This window comes from Herpailurus yagouaroundi, unplaced genomic scaffold (assembly GCF_014898765.1).
Source record: "Herpailurus yagouaroundi ecotype Mexico unplaced genomic scaffold, PumYag 159, whole genome shotgun sequence".
Taxonomy (NCBI): domain Eukaryota; kingdom Metazoa; phylum Chordata; class Mammalia; order Carnivora; family Felidae; genus Herpailurus; species Herpailurus yagouaroundi.
The window spans coordinates 81,642,763-81,660,993 of NW_024412400.1; the positions used below are offsets into that span (position 1 = coordinate 81,642,763).

The 18,231-nt window shown below is 40.1% G+C and overlaps 1 protein-coding gene across 1 annotated transcript; it reads right to left on the reverse strand.

The window, feature by feature from the left end:
- Positions 1–1,163: 1,163 nt before the first annotated feature.
- Positions 1,164–18,023, reverse strand: CLDN1 (claudin 1). The gene is made up of 4 exons (XM_040481091.1): positions 17,568–18,023; positions 8,337–8,501; positions 5,539–5,623; positions 1,164–3,842 (listed from the first exon to the last, which is right to left on the reverse strand). The coding sequence occupies exons 1-4, from the start codon at positions 17,788–17,790 to the stop codon at positions 3,680–3,682; spliced, it is 636 nt and encodes a 211-aa protein (XP_040337025.1). The 5' UTR covers positions 17,791–18,023; the 3' UTR covers positions 1,164–3,679.
- Between the last annotated feature and the right edge of the window lie 208 nt (positions 18,024–18,231).

The window sequence follows — 18,231 nt, forward strand, 5'->3', positions numbered from 1 at the left end:
TCAGAACATTGAGAATGTTTTTGATTATTTTTGGACTCAACAAGCTATTCCCCATAACCCTAGAATCTACACTGACTTCTGTCAGTTTCCATGGTACCAGCTAACTTTAGAGATTTTAGGGCAGGCTGCGGGCACATGGAATATGTCTAGGCTGGGAGAGGAGGGTACTACAGAAATCTTACATTTCTGCCACATGCAGAGAGAAGGGAAAGTATCCACTACTGGATTTTATTAGGATATTAGCAACAGGTTTACAAATGGGGAATATAAAAATGGCATGGAGTTTTCCCTGAACCGGACACACATCTACATAGGAAGTGCTAAAAGGTAGGGGAAATGGCATGGTTTGCAGAAAAATGGCATCCAACAAGGATGAGCTCACACAGAAGGGGGTGTCTACTCGGTATGATTTACAATCCAGGCTTTTCCCTTCAGAGTTCTTGTCAGGAGCACCCATGCATTTTATCTCCTCTCAAACTGCATGGGCCTGGACCCTACCCCCAGAAATTTAAATTCTACAGAAAGAGTTGGGATTCTGTTGCATTTGCTCAAATAGTTTAGATCAAACTGACAACCTTAGTCTCTCACCCATCCTGTTGATGTCTGAAATTCCACACAGAGCTGCAATCATTTGTTTACAAGCCTGTATCTTTAATATGAAAATTGCCCAGGGAGGGGTTACAATTAAGGCTTTATCAATTATTGATATTTTCAGATAATCAGTGAATGTGTTTCGTCACTTGCTTTCCTCAGAGGTAGTTTTGATAATAATCATCACAAAAACGATAATGAATTTCTAGCCTACCGTCTGTCACTCTTCCACCTTCTGAGGAACACAACCACCTTACGCTTGCACAATACTGTACAATGGCTATTTTACCATTTAATCATCTTTTGTAGCCTGTCCCCTATTTGTGGATGAGGAAAATAAAGCACCTTCTCTTGGAATTCTCTTCTATCACCAGCCTTGATGAGGTAGAAACTCAGTTTGAGAGAAATAGGCCATTACAGTGGGTAGAGTTACTCAACTACTTGATAGATGGCCCAGAGGCACAATAGCACTTTCCCAGGAACGTACAGTGAGTCAGATCCTATCCTAAACCATAACTTCTTCCAACCATGACGATCTTGAAATAATTAGAAAAACAAGCTATTTTTTATTAAAAAAACACAGTTTATTGAAAAAGAGTAATGCTTTATACAAATTCCCATTACAAAACTCCAAAATATCTATTTGTCTGTTTCCAGGCACAGAAGAGGAGTACAAAAATAGCAGAATTGGATAAATTCTGGTGTACCAATTCTGTTGGCCATTTTAGACTATCAATTTCTCTGTAGAGTTTAGCAACCAGTAGCCACATACATTTACACTCAGACATCATTAGGATGTATGTAAGTAGAAAGTCTCTTTGATTTATACCTTCTAAGAACATAGAGTTTCAGATTTGGAAGACACACTAAAATTTTCTGGTTCATATCCTCATATGATGCAGCCCTTTGGATAACTTCCCCATGTGGTTTCACCATGAATTTCCATTCTCAAACTACCTATTCAAGTAGTGCTAGCTGCCAGCTAATAGCAACACCTTGTATATGCTGGCCAGTTACTATAATTAAAAAAATCTTCCATATTTTGCCTTTGCCAATGCTTACGCTCCTGTTTTACCCATTACATCCGCAAACTTGTGCTAAGTCAAGTCTGCATTACTGAAAGGAGAAGAGCTTAGCCACAAAAAGCATCAGGCCATACTGACTGAAGAAACTAAGACTTCCTCAGAATCTTTTCCATTTAGTAAGCTGAATTCCACTTTAGTGTCCCATCATGTGAGAGATTAAGGCAAGAAAGCCATTTCTTAAAATTTCTCTCTTTTCAGTGATTTGAAAAGCAACCCAAAACCTGTGCACTCAAATCCTTAATTCTTTTTTCATAGAGTATTTTTCTTTTTACCTTATCAAACCATATTTACATGTATCCCATATTACTGGATCCCCACAACAGCCCTGTGAGGTAGGCAGGTCAGGAGTCACAATCCCCTTTTTACAGATGAGGCAATAAATCTAGGGCAGCAAAGTGCCTTGCCCAAACTCACGTAGTAATTGATAGCACCAAGATTCAAATCAGGTCTCCAGACACCAAAGCCAACACCCTTCCATTACATCATCTTGCTCAAGTGAAGTAGTAATTTCTCAGACAGGAACACGAAGAGCAATTGTTAAAATGGAACAGGGAACCAATAGCATGGCATACACAGCTGATAGAAAGGAAATGGATCAATAGAGAAAGGAAGGTGCTGGGCGATGTAAAGGCATTGTAGAGGTTGGGTTCAGTGACTTCTTAACAGCCAATTGAGCAAATAAAAACACTACTTAGGCATAGTTCATGTTCAAAGCATGAGAATAATATCAACTAATTGATACTCACACTGCCTCTACCAGCTGGTTAAGTATCATTATCTCAATTTGACAGATGGGAAAAAAGGAGAAAGATTAAGTGACTCGCTTACAGCTAGAGAGGGAATATTCATCATCAGCTTATCACTACAGGAAGTTTAGCACTTCATTCAGACATGTGAGACATTTTTTTCTAGAAAGAAGTAAACTATACGATAATTACATATGAGAAAACAATATGGTTGAGGGGGTGCGGGGAGAAAAAGATAGTTTGGGGGGATATACAACTGTGAATAAGTAGCTTAAAAACTCAATCAATAAAATTGTGTTACAACACCTGGGAAAGTAGCACACAGCAACTCAATCAGACAAATATTTTCAAAGCAAACAAGAGTGTTGTAAGGCAGAGTACAGAAATCGTGTGGGAAGGTCAACAGGAATATATCATCTGGTCATACAGAAAGATATTCTAACGCTCTGATTTGTAGGAGATTCTTACTGACTCTAGGCATTAAATTGTAGGCATATAAAATGTGTTATCAGATTCAATATTAAGCTCAACCTAATGAAAAAAAACAATAAAGACATGAAAAATGACTGATGACAAAGCACATAGTGTAAGACTATAATAAAAATAATATAAAAGAAGCACATGAAAAGGGCACATGTGAAGAAGTGAAAAAAGTCATACTTGATAAAATAGATTAGGGCTTCTGTCAAAGACACTAAAAACTCATGAAAGAGGGAAAATGATATTTGACCTATTATATATGTGTCCATACAGAAGAAGAGAAATATACCAAATAAACTGCTTTTTTCAATCAATATAGAATTAAATATATTTTTCTTTTTTTAGATATACTTTAAGTATAATGGTACCAATATAATGATAAGAGCTTTTGTTATTGAACTTTTTATAGAAAAACATGTATATATACATATCTATATATATTTATGGAGCGCCCCCTCCCCACATTTGAGGTGATTACTCAGTGGGAAGCAGTAATAAAAATGGAAAAGGCTTCCCTCCTGTATTGAAGGAAAGGAGATAAAATAAGACTAAGCCATTTTTAGCAACAGGTATTTTTTTTTTAAATATTGGGTTTTTTGTTTTCGGTTTGTTTGTTTTTGTTTTTTTGTTTTTTTGTTTTTTTTTTTTGGTTTGGTTTGGTTTGGTTTGGTAATACCACAGTTCAGACTACACTAGTCAAAAGTCTAAGGTCAATGACAGTATTACAATGTCCATTTTCTACTTCTTTCAATAGTGCTGTCTCCTTTTGCTTCTGTGTCACACGTAGTCTTTCCCACTGGAAGGTGCAGGTTTTGGATAAGGCCGTGGCGTTGGGTAAGATGTTGTTTTCCGGGGACAGGAACAGCAAAGTAGGGCACCTCCCAGAAGGCAGAGAGAAGCAGCAGCCCAGCCAGTGAAGAGAGCCTGACCAAATTCATACCTAAAAAGAAAAGACAATGCATTTGTTTAATCAATGGACCATTGAAAAATTTTATAATATAATTAAGGATGGAAATCAGTATCATATTAATTTAATATTTTTCCAATTAAAAACAAATCCCCCATGATCCCTTGGGGGAAGTACTCTAAGGTTTATGAATACATACATATAAGAATGTTTACATTACAGTTGTAGACACTTTGCAATAGTAGCTCAGGCAATATGGCATGCAACACCAGGTTAATCACACAAATATTTCCAAAGACTTTATCACATGTAGGAGACCTGTAAAGCATGTTTATGACTTGGACCATGATTCTCAGGCTAAAACTGAACAATTATGCTCTTGCCAAGTAGCAACCATATCCTGTAAAGAAACTGCTAGAGAGCGATGGAGACTATTAGAATTTCAATAGTTGATCCTAGATACCTACATACACTGAAGTCAGAAATGTGTGGCTTTCTTAAAAAAGAAAAAAAAGACTTCTAAGCAATCCACAGACCATTCAGATTAGCTGATCCAGGTGGATGTATGAAGCCAGACTCCTGAGGAGAGGATCTGTGAATGATGGTGGGTAGAGGAGGGCTGGATCTAGAGTGATGAGACCTGGATTCTCCACTGTTGCACTTTTGGCTAGTAAGTACCTTCACGTCCCAGCCTTAAGTTTCTGCTTCTCTTAAAGCAGGATAATCTCGTCTGCCTCAGTGGATGGTTTTCAGGATCATGGAACACCATGTAAATAACAAGTATACAGTGCCAAGCAATTTATGAAGTGCTTTCACATGCATTACTGATAAAATTTTATCCTACTGAGACTTTGCAATTTCCGTCCCTATATTGTAAGTCTTAGGGGATGGGCTCCAACAGGATCATGATCACTGCAGTATGTGTTCTCCTAGATGTGGGTGATTACAAGAAGAGAAGCACACCTTATCTCTCCAATCACTGTGATTCTTCATCCATTCATCCTAGCTCTAAACAAATAATAATTATACCTTAACATCCTGACTTTGAATGCAGTTATTAGGCCTTAATGATGTGAACACAGTGAGACAAAGAGCCTTGTCGCTGATCAAAGAGTGTTGTTACATGAGAGCTAAGACTCAGCTCTGTTATTTCTACAACTTGCAATTTTAAGAAAAATGACCTTAGCAAAGCCAATTTTATAGCTGTTATGGAACAGAAAATTTCAAAGTAGTATCTCAACTTATTTTTTTCATAAATAAGTTATATATTTTTTTTCTTAAATAAAATTAAACTGTTGGGATTGAAGTACTATTCATTAACCTCTACACTAGTACTATTTTTTCAACCAATCATAAACAGTGTGTTAACTTACAAATAATCAATCAATCAAGTGTGGTAAGTGTTGGGATAGACTTCAAAAAGCAAATGTTAAATATGTTAACATCTTTATTGATATTAAAAGAATAAACAAGAAATAAAGGTCCAGTATATACTTGAAAAGTATAAAGCTTGGAAATGTTCTACTTTTAAGCAAATTTTGTCATCAATATAGGCTGTTAAAACTCATTTTAACATCAGTTATAGGCCTTTTAGATTATTTTCAAGTTTGACTAAAATTTCATAAACCTCCCAGCAAATCTGGGAAGTTACAGCACTAGTTGGACTTTGCAGAACATAAAAAGGGTATTTTCTCAGAGAACAAACTATTTTATGCATGAATAGCATTACCTGGCATTGACCGGGGTCATGGGATCATAAAATTCTTGAACAATTCTATTGCCATACCATGCTGTGGCAACTAAAACAGCCAGACCTACAGAAAATCAAAACAAAAGACTGTTAATCATTGTGGAACAATGAACATAAAATATACACCCATTACATTTATAAGCATTTTACAAGAATTGAATCTCATCAATAGTGCTGACATTTTTAATTTAGTCAATTTTAATTTAGACAAGTTTAACTGAGGGAGCCTGGAGATTTAGACATGATTTATTCCAAGTATTCTGTTAAGAGAGGCAAAAATATTAAGTTGAAGTTGGGCATGGTTTACACTCTTCATATCATCTTATTCACTTACAGTCCAAGGTCACAGGTACAAATAACACTTCATTGGGAAATAACTCAACAGCTTGGTGTCAGCTAAGATCTCCTTCGAAGATATTGTTACACATTAGTGTACTAAACTTTTTGATAAAGCCAATGTCCGTATTAGTATAGACAGTCACTTGCAAAAGAGAAGATGAAAACCCTTCTCCATTTTTCTTGACCCAAATTCGAGATTTACATTTCTACAGGACCAAAAGGAAAGTAAACAACTAGATAGCGGGGAAGAGCAGGACCTGTCTCAGTATGGACCAAATCCTACTGCCCCACTGGCCAGACATGACAGATATTGCCTTGAGAACTGGTGAGGTGCCATATGCTACATCGATTTACGTAGTATGCCCTCAATTTCTCACACACTTCCTATTTCAGTAATACCAGGGAAACTACTTACTCAACATAATTACTTCTATCATTTATAAGAAGTATAAAATATCTCAGTATTTCTTATCCAAAGAGATTAAGTAGCTTCTTTGTGCAGTAATTCTATAAAACTATCACTATAAACAGATTAAATATGTCCATGCTACTCCCTCCTTCCCCTTCCCCTCCCTACTCCCCGCCAAAATTGGCCCAATCTAATTGTCTCTAATACTTGACAGAAAACACTATTGCTTTTGGCTACCGAGACAAAGGCTACCGATGACAAGGCTCTGGAACCTGCTACCCTCACTACCGTAAAACAGAAGCAGGGGTGTTGCACTTACAGAAGTTATAAGAAGGTAAGCAAAGAAGGGGCACTATGCAGTTTATTCATAGCCTTTGGGACCAAACTGTTGGGAATAAAATGCCATCCGTGCTTTTTCTGACAGGAGCTAATTTGAATAAATTCAAAGACTGATCCCTTTAGCCAAATCTTTAGTAAAGCCACAGACACTCTTCCTTCACTATTGGTAAAATCCACATATGATGCTGGGCTAAAGGCCCTACAAAGTCTTTTGTCAAAGAGAAAATGAGAAAAGAAAGTCTAATTCTAGCTCTTCCTAATGGTAGATTATATCACTGGTGTCATTTTAAAAAACTATAATAGACTACTACATATACTATATAAGGTATATACACTGTTTATAATTTATATAGTAGTCTATTATTTTATATACACACATTTATACATATTTATATGTGTATACATACACATGAACAATCTTATTTAATATAATTCTTATTATAGGCTTAAAAGTTTTTTTTAATGTTTATTTATTTTTGAGAGAGAGACAGAGTATGAGCTGGGGAGGAGCAGAGAGAGGGAGACACAGAGTCCAAAGCAGGCTCTAGGCTCTGAGCTGTCAGCACAGAGCCTGACGTGAGGCTTGAACTCACAAACTGTGAGATCATGACCTGAGCTGAAGTTGGACACTAAATGGACTGAGCCACCCAGGCACCCCTTATTATAGAATTTTATAATGGAACTGTCCACGTCTTCTTCTGGTACTCATTTTCTCAAAGGTCACATATGTAACACATCAATCAACACTTGAATGAAGCAACAAATACATGTATGTTGTCTATGGAAAACAAAACTTCATTACTTTATCAAGGCTCTCTCTTTCTTATCTCATCTACCTAATTTCCTGCCATTCCAACGTTCCACCTCTACTCCATTTGGCCTTTCTCTTCACTTCTCTATAGTACATCCTATTTATTCTGGAATCAGATCTGTCTGCCTGGAATGTTGTCCTCATTTTTCTCCAAAAAACCTCAATCCCATCCATTGCTCACAGACCTGTACAATTCACACAATCTTCACGTACTCTCTCTGTCATTACTCCCCATCTCTGCTTCATAGTGTCTGTGGAGACACTACAGAAAATTTCTGAATCATATAGAATTGTTCCTTAGTGTTTGCCAAATAGAAAATACCTCTCTTCACCTGGAAGACAGGTTGTAGAAAAACAGCCGGCACCTGAGAACTCAATGAACAGAACTGCCCCCCCTCTCCGCCGCCATGAGCACAGATCTCAAATTTTCATTTGGATCCTATTTGAGAGAGTGAAAGTCGACTCAAGGTTTCTGTGTCTTCGAGATTTTAAAGGAACCGAAATACATCCTTCAAGATCTGAAATGAGCTTAAATAAATCAGTTTAGGGGCGCCTGGGTGGCGCAGTCGGTTAAGCGTCCGACTTCAGCCAGGTCACGATCTCGCGGTCCGTGAGTTCGAGCCCCGCGTCGGGCTCTGGGCTGATGGCTCGGAGCCTGGAGCCTGTTTCCGATTCTGTGTCTCCCTCTCTCTCTGCCCCTTCCCCGTTCATGCTCTGTCTCTCTCTGTCCCAAAAATAAATAAACGTTGAAAAAAAAATTAAAAAAAAAATAATAAATCAGTTTAAGTGCAACCAATCCAATAAACTCTCAGGAAACCGAAACCGAGGTCTTCAACTGTGCCAGAGACACGGGGGGCGGGGGGACGGGGCCACTCTTACCTGCAATGAGAAATGTCACACCCCCAATGACAGCCATCCGCATCTTCTGCACCTCATCGTCTTCCATGCACTTCATGCACTTCATGCCAACAGTGGCCACAAAGATGGCTATAAGTCCCAGAAGGATGCCAATCACCATCAAAGCGCGGGTTGCTTGCAAAGTACCTAGAAGGAAACATTTTACAACATGGAAAAAGGACGCCTAGGCCAACAAGAGGAGAATGAATGAAGGCCAAGTATATTCCAATATTGTAGGGAAGAGATAAAAATGAACTAGGAGTCAGAACAGCCCAGTTCTAGCAATGTTTCTGCAGGTAACCAACAAAGTTTCCTCTCCAGAAAAAGAAACACCTGGCTGGATGATGAGTAAGAAGTCCTCCAGCTCTCACATTTTATGTTTCCAATATGAACTTCAAATTCTTTAGAAAAATAATTAATGACCTGGTTGGATAGGTTTAGCAGAACTAATACATCTCTAATCCTCACTAGCAGAGTATTTTAATTCTGAAATAACAATCCTATGTATTATCCTTAATGTTAAACCATTTATAATTAACATGGCTTACAATATACTTTGGTAATAGTCAATGGCTTTATACTCCAGTCATCAAGCTTCAGAAAAAAACAGGTGAATTTAGAAGACGAGTAACGAATTTCTCAAAGATTATCATGGCTGGATAAGTAACATTTGTATCTCCAGTGATTGGGCTGGGGGTGGGGGATATCAATGGCATTTTCTTAGAACAAAACCAAATAAACTTTGAGATGTTAGTTTGGAACATAGTAGTTTTATATTTTCAGAGATATCACCAGTGTCCAAAACGATTAAACTGTCAGGTTGTAAAATAGCAGACAATAATTTAATGTAGCATTTCTCAAGATTCCACTAATTTTCTCATATCCTGTTATTGTCCTTGGCGTACTAAATCATGATCAAATAGATACAGTCGGCTTTGGGAGATTATACCAGTATATTACTTAAAGAGTAAAAACCATGATACCATCACTGTGGAATGAAGGCACAGATTGAAAAAAAAAGGTTTCTCCCCTTCAACTTTTTCACTCACTTATGGGGAAATGACTTTGAATAATTGTAGACTTTTTTCCTCCTTCAGATAAAGATCTTTATCTTATTGACAGTGTTAACACGTGACAATTATTTTTGCAGATATAAATATTATTTACATTTTAACATACCGTGCCATCTTGGGTAAGCTGCTTATTATTCTTTGGGACCATGCTTCTATTATGGAAAGTGTGAATGATGATATCTCTAGCCAAGAAGTTGGAACACCTTACTTCTTGATGGTCTGCAAAAGTGGCTGACATGATGGAAAGGTTTTGTATCTCATTATCAGACTGATACTTAAGCTCAGTCTTATTATGTTCAAGGCTGAAAACTTACATTCCCAGCTGCAGTTAACTCTAAAGATTTCTAAAACATCATTCAATTTTAATGTTTTAATATTTACATCCAATCTCTGATAAAATCACAAGAATCAAAGGTATTTTATTTTACCGTATCTGAGAGAGATTTTGGAAGCCAAGATAAATTTTTATTTGATTAAAAAAATTTAATGTTTATTTATTTCTTTATTTGAGAGAGAGAGAGAGAGAGAGAGAGAGAGAGAGAGAAGGAGCAGGGGAGGGGCAGAGAGAGGGAGACACAGAATCTGAAGCAGGTCCCAGGCTCCAAGCTGTCAGTACAGAGCCTGAGGTGGGGCTCGAACTTGTGAACCACGAGATCATAATCTGAGCTGAAGTCAGATGCTCAACCGACTGAGCCACACAGGCGCCCCATGATTTAATTACATGCCAAAATGGAAACACCTTCCCCCCCTTACATATCCACGTCCTTATAAGCGTGTGTGGGCACACGTGTACCCTACCCACACACTTTGCTTAAGATTCCAGGGTAGTATAAGAACTGCTGAATGAAAACACATGTTCCGTATGCATTTCCCAGGAACTGAAGCTGCTTATAAGATTAACATAAGCCTTCTTCCTTGGAATCACAAACAATCCTGAGGTAAGAGGAGGAAAGTACCAAGGAATCCACTGTTACAGTGTGTCCTTCCTTCTCATTTCCCAACAGTTTTTGCAAGGACTATCATTATGTAATAGGGAAATGAAAACCAAAATAACTAAGTTCTTATACATAACACAAATTTCAGATTTGGTTCCAAATGCCACTGAGAGCAAAAGAATACCGGAAGAGGAAATACTGAAACTCACAAAGATAATCCATATGCCAGGAGGATAGGATGACTCCTGTCTGTTTGCCTGGCACTGTCTTTTTTTTCCCCCAAGTTTATTTATTTATTTTGAGAGAGAGAGAGAGAGAGGGAGAGAGAGAGAGAATCCCAAACAGGCTCCATGCTGCCAGTGCAGAGCCTGATGTGGGGCCTCGAACCCACGAACTGTGAGATCACGACCTGAGCCAAAACCAAGAGTTGGACACTTAGCCTACTGAGCCTACTCAGGCACCCTACTGTCTTGGTGTTAAAACTACAAGTCCTACCTCCTGAGAAGGACCTGAATCCTGGGCAAGTGGGGACAGGGGGTCACTCTACTGGAGGATGACAGAATGTGAGAAATAAAATGAGGTGGGTTTAGCATGGTGGTCAGAAGGCATAGATCATGCAGGGCTTTGCAATCTGGAGTACGGGGTTCGGTGTTTATTCTTTTTTTTTTTTTTCAACGTTTTTATTTATTTTTGGGACAGAGAGAGACAGAGCATGAACGGGGGAGGGGCAGAGAGAGAGGGAGACACAGAATCGGAAACAGGCTCCAGGCTCCGAGCCATCCGCCCAGAGCCTGACGCGGGGCTCGAACTCACGGACCGCGAGATCGTGACCTGGCTGAAGTCGGACGCTCAACCGACTGCGCCACCCAGGCGCCCCTGTTTATTCTAAGTGTAATCAGAAGTCATTGTAGGGGCTAAAAGGAGGGGTGGCAGGATTTTTACCTTCAATATAGAGAGCACAGTTAGCAAATATTCTTACCATGACGACCCTTAAATTACATGCAGCCTTCCACATCTCTCAGCCTCTCCTGCCTTTTTCTCTCATAAACAGTTTTCCAACCTTTATTAACCATTTTATTGTTAAACTATGATGTCTCTCCAAGTTTTCCACTTTGTTTGTCTTGTAGGGCCCCCAACCTGACTCAGAGACTGTAATAATCATCCTGATCTGCACTTCATGTAAAAACACCAGGCCACCAGCCCAGCAGGTCTGAGCACTTGAATCACAAGGTATTCTTCACGGGGAGTCTACTGTGCCTCAGTCTCATGAGTCACACTTGTATAAAACCACCCAGACAGGGAGCACACATAGATAAACTACTCCATGTCTCCATCTGCACTCACCTGGAATGATCGAATATTCACAGTTTTCATCTCTAAGTTTTCCCCCTTCAAGTCCTCCGGGAAAGCACAGTTGGTTCATGCCATACCCATTTTATTCTTTCCCCTTATTTCACAAAGCTTCTAAGGGGGAGGAAACATTTTCTTCTGTTCATTACAAAACCCCCTCTGTTTTATTTCTTCACAGAATAATGAATTATTTGTACAATGCACAAAAAATAATGGTGAAAATAGAAAAAAATTGCTTGGGAATCATATAAGCTGAATGGAACAGAGATCATGTTTCATTTTTAAAGATCTGAAAAAGCAATAGTGTTATTTTGCAAAGCAGTATTTTTCTCCTTCTCTCTTTTCATTTATGTCTCGGCATCCACTGACTTGCACAATTTCTATGTTACAATACTGGATGCATATCAAACACAAAATCTCATCTTGCTTCATTGGAGACATTTGGATGAATTCTTAACTATATTGATATGTGTGGGGTGGGGAGGTTGTTAAAAAAAAAGGCTGAGAATCATAACAACATGAAAACTCACTAGTTAGGCATATGTAACAATGGATTACAAACTCAAAGTGAGCAAGTGTTGTGTTACAAGTTATGAGAATTTTATGTGGAGATAGAATCTAAATTGCACACTTTTAAGCTGGAATCAGATGAATCCTTCAAATTAAGGTCTTATGGAAGCCTTTTAAGCCAGAGGTCTAAAATATGTAATTGTGAGCTCCTTGAGGTCTTGGGGCAGATATTTGTTCCATCCAAAACACTATGAACAGTACCTGGCAAGCTACATGGGTTATTCAACCTGTGTTCAACGAATTCAAATTAGAACATGTTTTTATTTTTTCAAATTTGCACTAATACAATAGAGAAAATACTCTGGTGTTTAGCTTAGTCTTTGATATACTCATGAACAACGCCTCCTTAGTGAGCCTGGGTAGAGTAAAAATTTCCTATATAAAGCTAGACTTAGTTTCAATCATTAAAAGCTAGAAACTTATACAAGGAGGGAACAAATCATATTTTGTGCTTAACTTCTTTATTTTTTTAGCTTTCAAAATTTTAGAATTCTGCATTGAATGAGCTTCTGAGCTCATTCTTTCTTTCTTTCTTTCTTTTTTTCTTTTTCCTAGTAGAATAATGATGAGCAGGATAAAGAAGTTGAGAAATCTTTGAGAGCCACAAAACAGCATTTTAGACCAGATAGATACAGTATAGCCTTGAACTATTAACTCTGAGCTGGCCTAATTGGATCAACTCTGGAAGCAATCTGTTCCTTTCCTGGCCCTTTAAGTTTGGAGACACCTCTACAATATTCTTATCACTGACTAAAGTTGTCTGTGGGGAAAATGGTTAGCAAACATTCAGAAAGTTACACTATTGTTTCTCATCATTATTCAGCAGTAAATAGAGGAGGCAGTCTTTTAATTACACTTACCTAGACCGATAATCTTGAGATTAAAGACCCCCTAAGGGGTTCTCACCACTTTCGACCCGAAAGTATAATTTGAAAAAGTACTTACAAAGACCTCTACTTACAAGACAAGAAATGAGTGAGAAGTTACTGATTGACTACAGTTGGGTTAATCAACATGAGTGTAGAAAGACAAGTATAGACAAGTATGTCCATTTTTTTCTAAAGGTTTCTTTTTTTTTTTTTTTTTTTTTTTTTTTTTAAGTCTTACTATACAAGCAGCAAAGTCTCCTGTAGATACTTGGCATTGTATAATTGTGTATGCTATTTACTGGCCATATTGCTATATCACTACCTTACGCAGTATGTATCAAACAAAATCGATTTTCATTAAATCCACACCCTCACGTGGTCCCCCTTTGCATGAGTAGTTGCTTAATAAGTGTTAGGCAAGTAAATGAACCGACCATTGGGTGACTGAAACAAAAACGCTCTCTTCCCTGCAATTAAATGAGCTCATCACAGACTCACAGAACTATATACTCCCATGGTGTTTTCACTTTTTCTCAAGTTCAAAGTTTCTCAAGAGTTCTCATTGTTATGATTTCCATTTTATTGACGCCTAAGCTGGTGGCCACTGCGTATGACCTCAGAACACTGCCACAGTCACTGAAGTGGTCTGGGAGGAGTCAGGACTTAGCACTTCTCAGGATGTCCTGAGTAGTCTCGCTATCTTTTTTGTTTGTTTCTTAGAGAAATTGCCTCATGATTGAATGTAAGCTTCCATATTACCACTTAGCCATCGCTCCCATCAGAGAAACCTAAACTATGCCACTTGCTTCTTTGCCTTCAATCATGGCAGTCAGTAACAAAGAATGTTGGCACAGGCAGGAATCAACACTGGCACCTTCTAAATCATTTCAGCTGCATCCCTGGGAGCAAGAATAGGGCCTGGCTTACATTTGTTGAGTTGATGAATGAATCATGGATTCATCTCCCCATCCCCCTCACTCTGCCCTATTTTATAAGTGGGAAAACTACAGCCCAGAGAGATGGAGTGGCTTACCATAATATACATAGCTACTTAGCACAAAACTAGGGTAAGCATTGAGAACTTCTGATTTCAAGCTTAGATTTTTAATTTTTTTTTTTACTTTCATCATTCCAAGAGTCAAAACTAATTCATGAAACAGAGTCGAACACGAGTGGCCCCTTGAACACCCCTTGGTTGCAGCATGCATTATGTAGACTGGGGAAATGTGAGTACCTACCTTCCTCTCTGCCTATGCTTTAAAGACTTAAAATCCAAGTCAGTGATTTCGTCTCTTTGATTGAGCCTGACATCATGGGGAGAGTGCTGGGAAACCTCACTGACAACCCATACTCATTAAGCACACCTACACACATGTGGGTTCATGCAAAGCAAGTGGAACAGGCTAGAGGAGCTTATAAACAAATTACAGAATCCCAAAGTTACATGAGACTTAGGAGAGTCTAGCCTAACCTTCCATTTGTCTGGTGCTTGGATTTTCCCTACAACATTCCTACAAAATGCTTACTTCTCTACTTGCACACCTCCCACACTGCAGCCTACTTGGACAGCCCAATCCTCTGGACCGCTCTCGCCACTAAAATCAAGCAAGAAGAAACAATGAACTAACTACATAAAATAGACACAAGCTCGCCAAAAGCTTGAGAACTGGATCAACACAAGGCGAGACGTACAGTTTAATCAGGAAAAGTCTACTGCAGCTGTATCTGGCACTCCTCATTGTATATGCCAATTCTCAGCTGCAGGAGTCATCTTGTCAATAAGCATCTCATACCTGGGATGGAACTGAAATGGTTTCGGCCATAGTAAAACCACAATACACAGTGTAACATTCCCCCCGCCCCCTCCACCCCAGGAAGTTTCTCAGTTACATTTTAATAAACTACTTTGCAAGAACCACATAAAAAAAAAAAAAAAAGCCCTGTTGTATCCCATTTCCTATACTGGTTTCAATACCCTATATTCCTTTAGATATTTTATGAATGCCACATGCTTTTTATAGCTGACACTAGCTAGAGCAGGGGATCAAGGGCTTTTAACATGTCTGTTGTTACAAACCTTGATAAATTTCTCTATCTCTACCCTAAGATGCCAAGTGGGCTCTACTGGCAAAGAGAACAAGGTACAATTTCAGGAAACTTCTAGTTAAGCTATAAGCTAAAAGCACTTCCTGGAATGCAACCCTTTACAAGGGACACTGCTTACATATAAGATAATCATTCTCTTCTAGATGTTACAAAACTGTATCTAATCCAGCCAATGAATCACCACTACCCCAGGTCTCTACATTAGGTGAGGGTGAGGACCACAGCCCAGGCAGAGAAACAGAGACAGGTTCACTAGGCTTCATTCAAAGGCATCTGGTCAGTCATTGGCAGCTTGGGAAAGTACCTGTGAGTCAAGGCTCCCTCTTCTGGGAATCAGTTTTGAGAGAAAGGCCTCACCTCCACTTTGGATAAACCCTGGTTTCGACCAAAACAAAAAGAGGAATCTGATCTGGACTTAAATCATCAGGAAGCAATCTCTAAAATGTGCAGGGGAGTGTATTTAGTTCTTCTACAATAGCTTCAAAAAACCACAACTGCTATATTGCAGGGAATAAATGGAAGTAAAACATTTTGACACTTTATCATGTATAGCAATGACCTACCTGTTGGAGTATTTACAACATGGATCAATTTGGTCATGGATTCTATTTGGTGGCTTAAGGAAGTAAAAGGAAACCTAGTTAAATGTGTTGAGAATGAACTGTTTTGATCAGAAGAATCAGAGAGCTCTCTGGAATTGCCCTTAAAACCTTCTCCATCTGCCAAGTCCTTAGCATGACATGCAAAATGCCTGACATCATTTCCTTACACGCATTCGTCTTTTCATGGGGAGATTCAATGATTACATAAGGGAGCGTACTTAATATACTTCTTATATTTGGTATAAAGGGATCCTAACAATATGGGAACTTTGAAAAGTTGAAATGAGAACACTCAAAACCACCATGCACATTGACAGACCAGGTGCTCAAGCTGTTTGAACAGATTCAGAACAGATTTAATAACTCTAAACTGTATGGTTTCTGACAAAACCACACATAGCAGGTGGACAGGTCAACAGAAGTAAGTTTGCATGATGACAGCGAGGCTTACCCTCAGAACACAAAGGGGGCTGACAGGCAGGCTCATTTGTCCAGGTAAAGACAGAGGAAACTTTTCCTCAAGTTAGTCCAAGGGCATACGAGGCACACAGGTGCAGGACAACTAGTGGAGTACCTCAAGGAAGGTACTCCAGCCATGAATTGTTATGACCTAAGTAAGTGGCAATTTAATGCATTTCTGAAAAGGCACTCAAAAGCTTTTACCTAGAAAAATAAAAGTAAAAAGGCCATTCTATCATCCTTCTCCCCATCATCCTTAGAAATACATCTCTCAAAATAGTTCTCTCTGCATAACCCTCTCCCACTTGACCGAAGGACGGACGTGCGTTACACAGACATTCTTTTGAGGAAGACGGAAGCTTGGAGAAGACCTACTGTGTCTCTCACTACCTTCCTCCCCGGCTGAGTTCTGCCTTCCTCAACTGTGTCTCCTCTGCCACATTTTCTCCATGCCCTCACTCTTCCCTCCCTGTTATGATGGGAGCTTATTTAGAACTTTTCCTTCTTGTCACCCTTTTCCACCTGCCACCAGCCTACACTTTCCAAAATGACATGACACAATCTGCCTCCTCTGCAGAGTCCAGCTTGAATGCGAACCCCGAGTCAAGGAAGAGAATGCGTTGAAGCCTCCCCACACTTAGTGGATCTCAAAACTCAAAAGGATCAGAGCCTTCAAGCTCAAGTGTGGGTAGTACTCACTGGGTTGGGACAGTCCATGTAGGAATGTGACTTTTACTATGGAAACTCATAGTAAAGATAGATTTTAAAACCCTCACAATTCATCTAAAACGTTGGGATTGTCTAGTAATCGTAGAATCTGGAAAAGCTACCAGCCTCTGAACTTTTTAAAGCACAGGGTTTTCTTGCCCAAACCCAACCATTCTTCAATTTACACTGAATCTTATACAATGTCCAGGAAAGGCCTTCGATCTGAAGTTGGAGGTTGGCCTTCACCCACTCAATCTCCACTTCACTCTCAAGGGAATTTAAGATAAAAACACACCTACAGGAGAAACGTGTCACCCAGGGAGTTGGAGGGAAAATCAGAGCTGAGCCCAGGGCGTCTCTTTTCCCAAACCACAGTTCTTTTGCTTCCTCACCACAAAGCACATGATCAGAAGACCTGATCAACTTAAGTTTCATCATGTAATTACATCACAGAATCAACTGGTACCCTCTACCCAAAAAAGGAGCCCCTGGGGGCCTGGGGTCTCAGGTTCACGGCCGTGGGGGTGGGGAAGGCACTCACTGTTCAGATTCAGCAAGGAGTCGAAGACTTTGCACTGTATCTGCCCGGTGCTCTGTGACACGCAGGACATCCACAGCCCCTCGTAGATGGCCTGGGCAGTCACGATGTTGTCGCCGGCGTAGGAGTAAATCTTCCATTGGGGCAGTGCCGTGCTGACGATGGAGCCGATCCAGCCCAGGAAGGCCAGGATGAAGCCTAACAGCTGCAGTCCCGCGTTGGCCATGGCTCGCTCCGGTGCCCGCGCTGGCTCGCCGGTGGCAGGTGCAGAAGGCGGAGCTGGCAGGTGCGCACCTGGGACTCCCCGGGGTGACGGAGGCGCGCAGAGAAAGTGATTGCGGGGAGCCTTGCTCCTGGTGCTGCCCCTGGCGAAACTGTGGGTCAGGGTCCGGTCCGGGTCGGCGCTGGAGTTGGGACGCGAAAAGCTGCGCGGCTCTCGGCTGGGACTGAGACGCCAACCTGCTGGGCGCAGCGATTTAAAGCGGCTCCGCCCCCGGCCCGCCGGCCGCCGCGCAGCGCCCCCTGGCGGTTTCAGGGCGGCTCACTAGAAAAGCTTCGGGAAGCGCAGGAGCCCTCCTCGCTGGCCCCTGCGCCCTGGGCAGGAACGGTGTGGGGACTTACTGGGCAGGCTCAGGGTCCGGTGTGCTCCTGACTCCTTCTCTCTCAT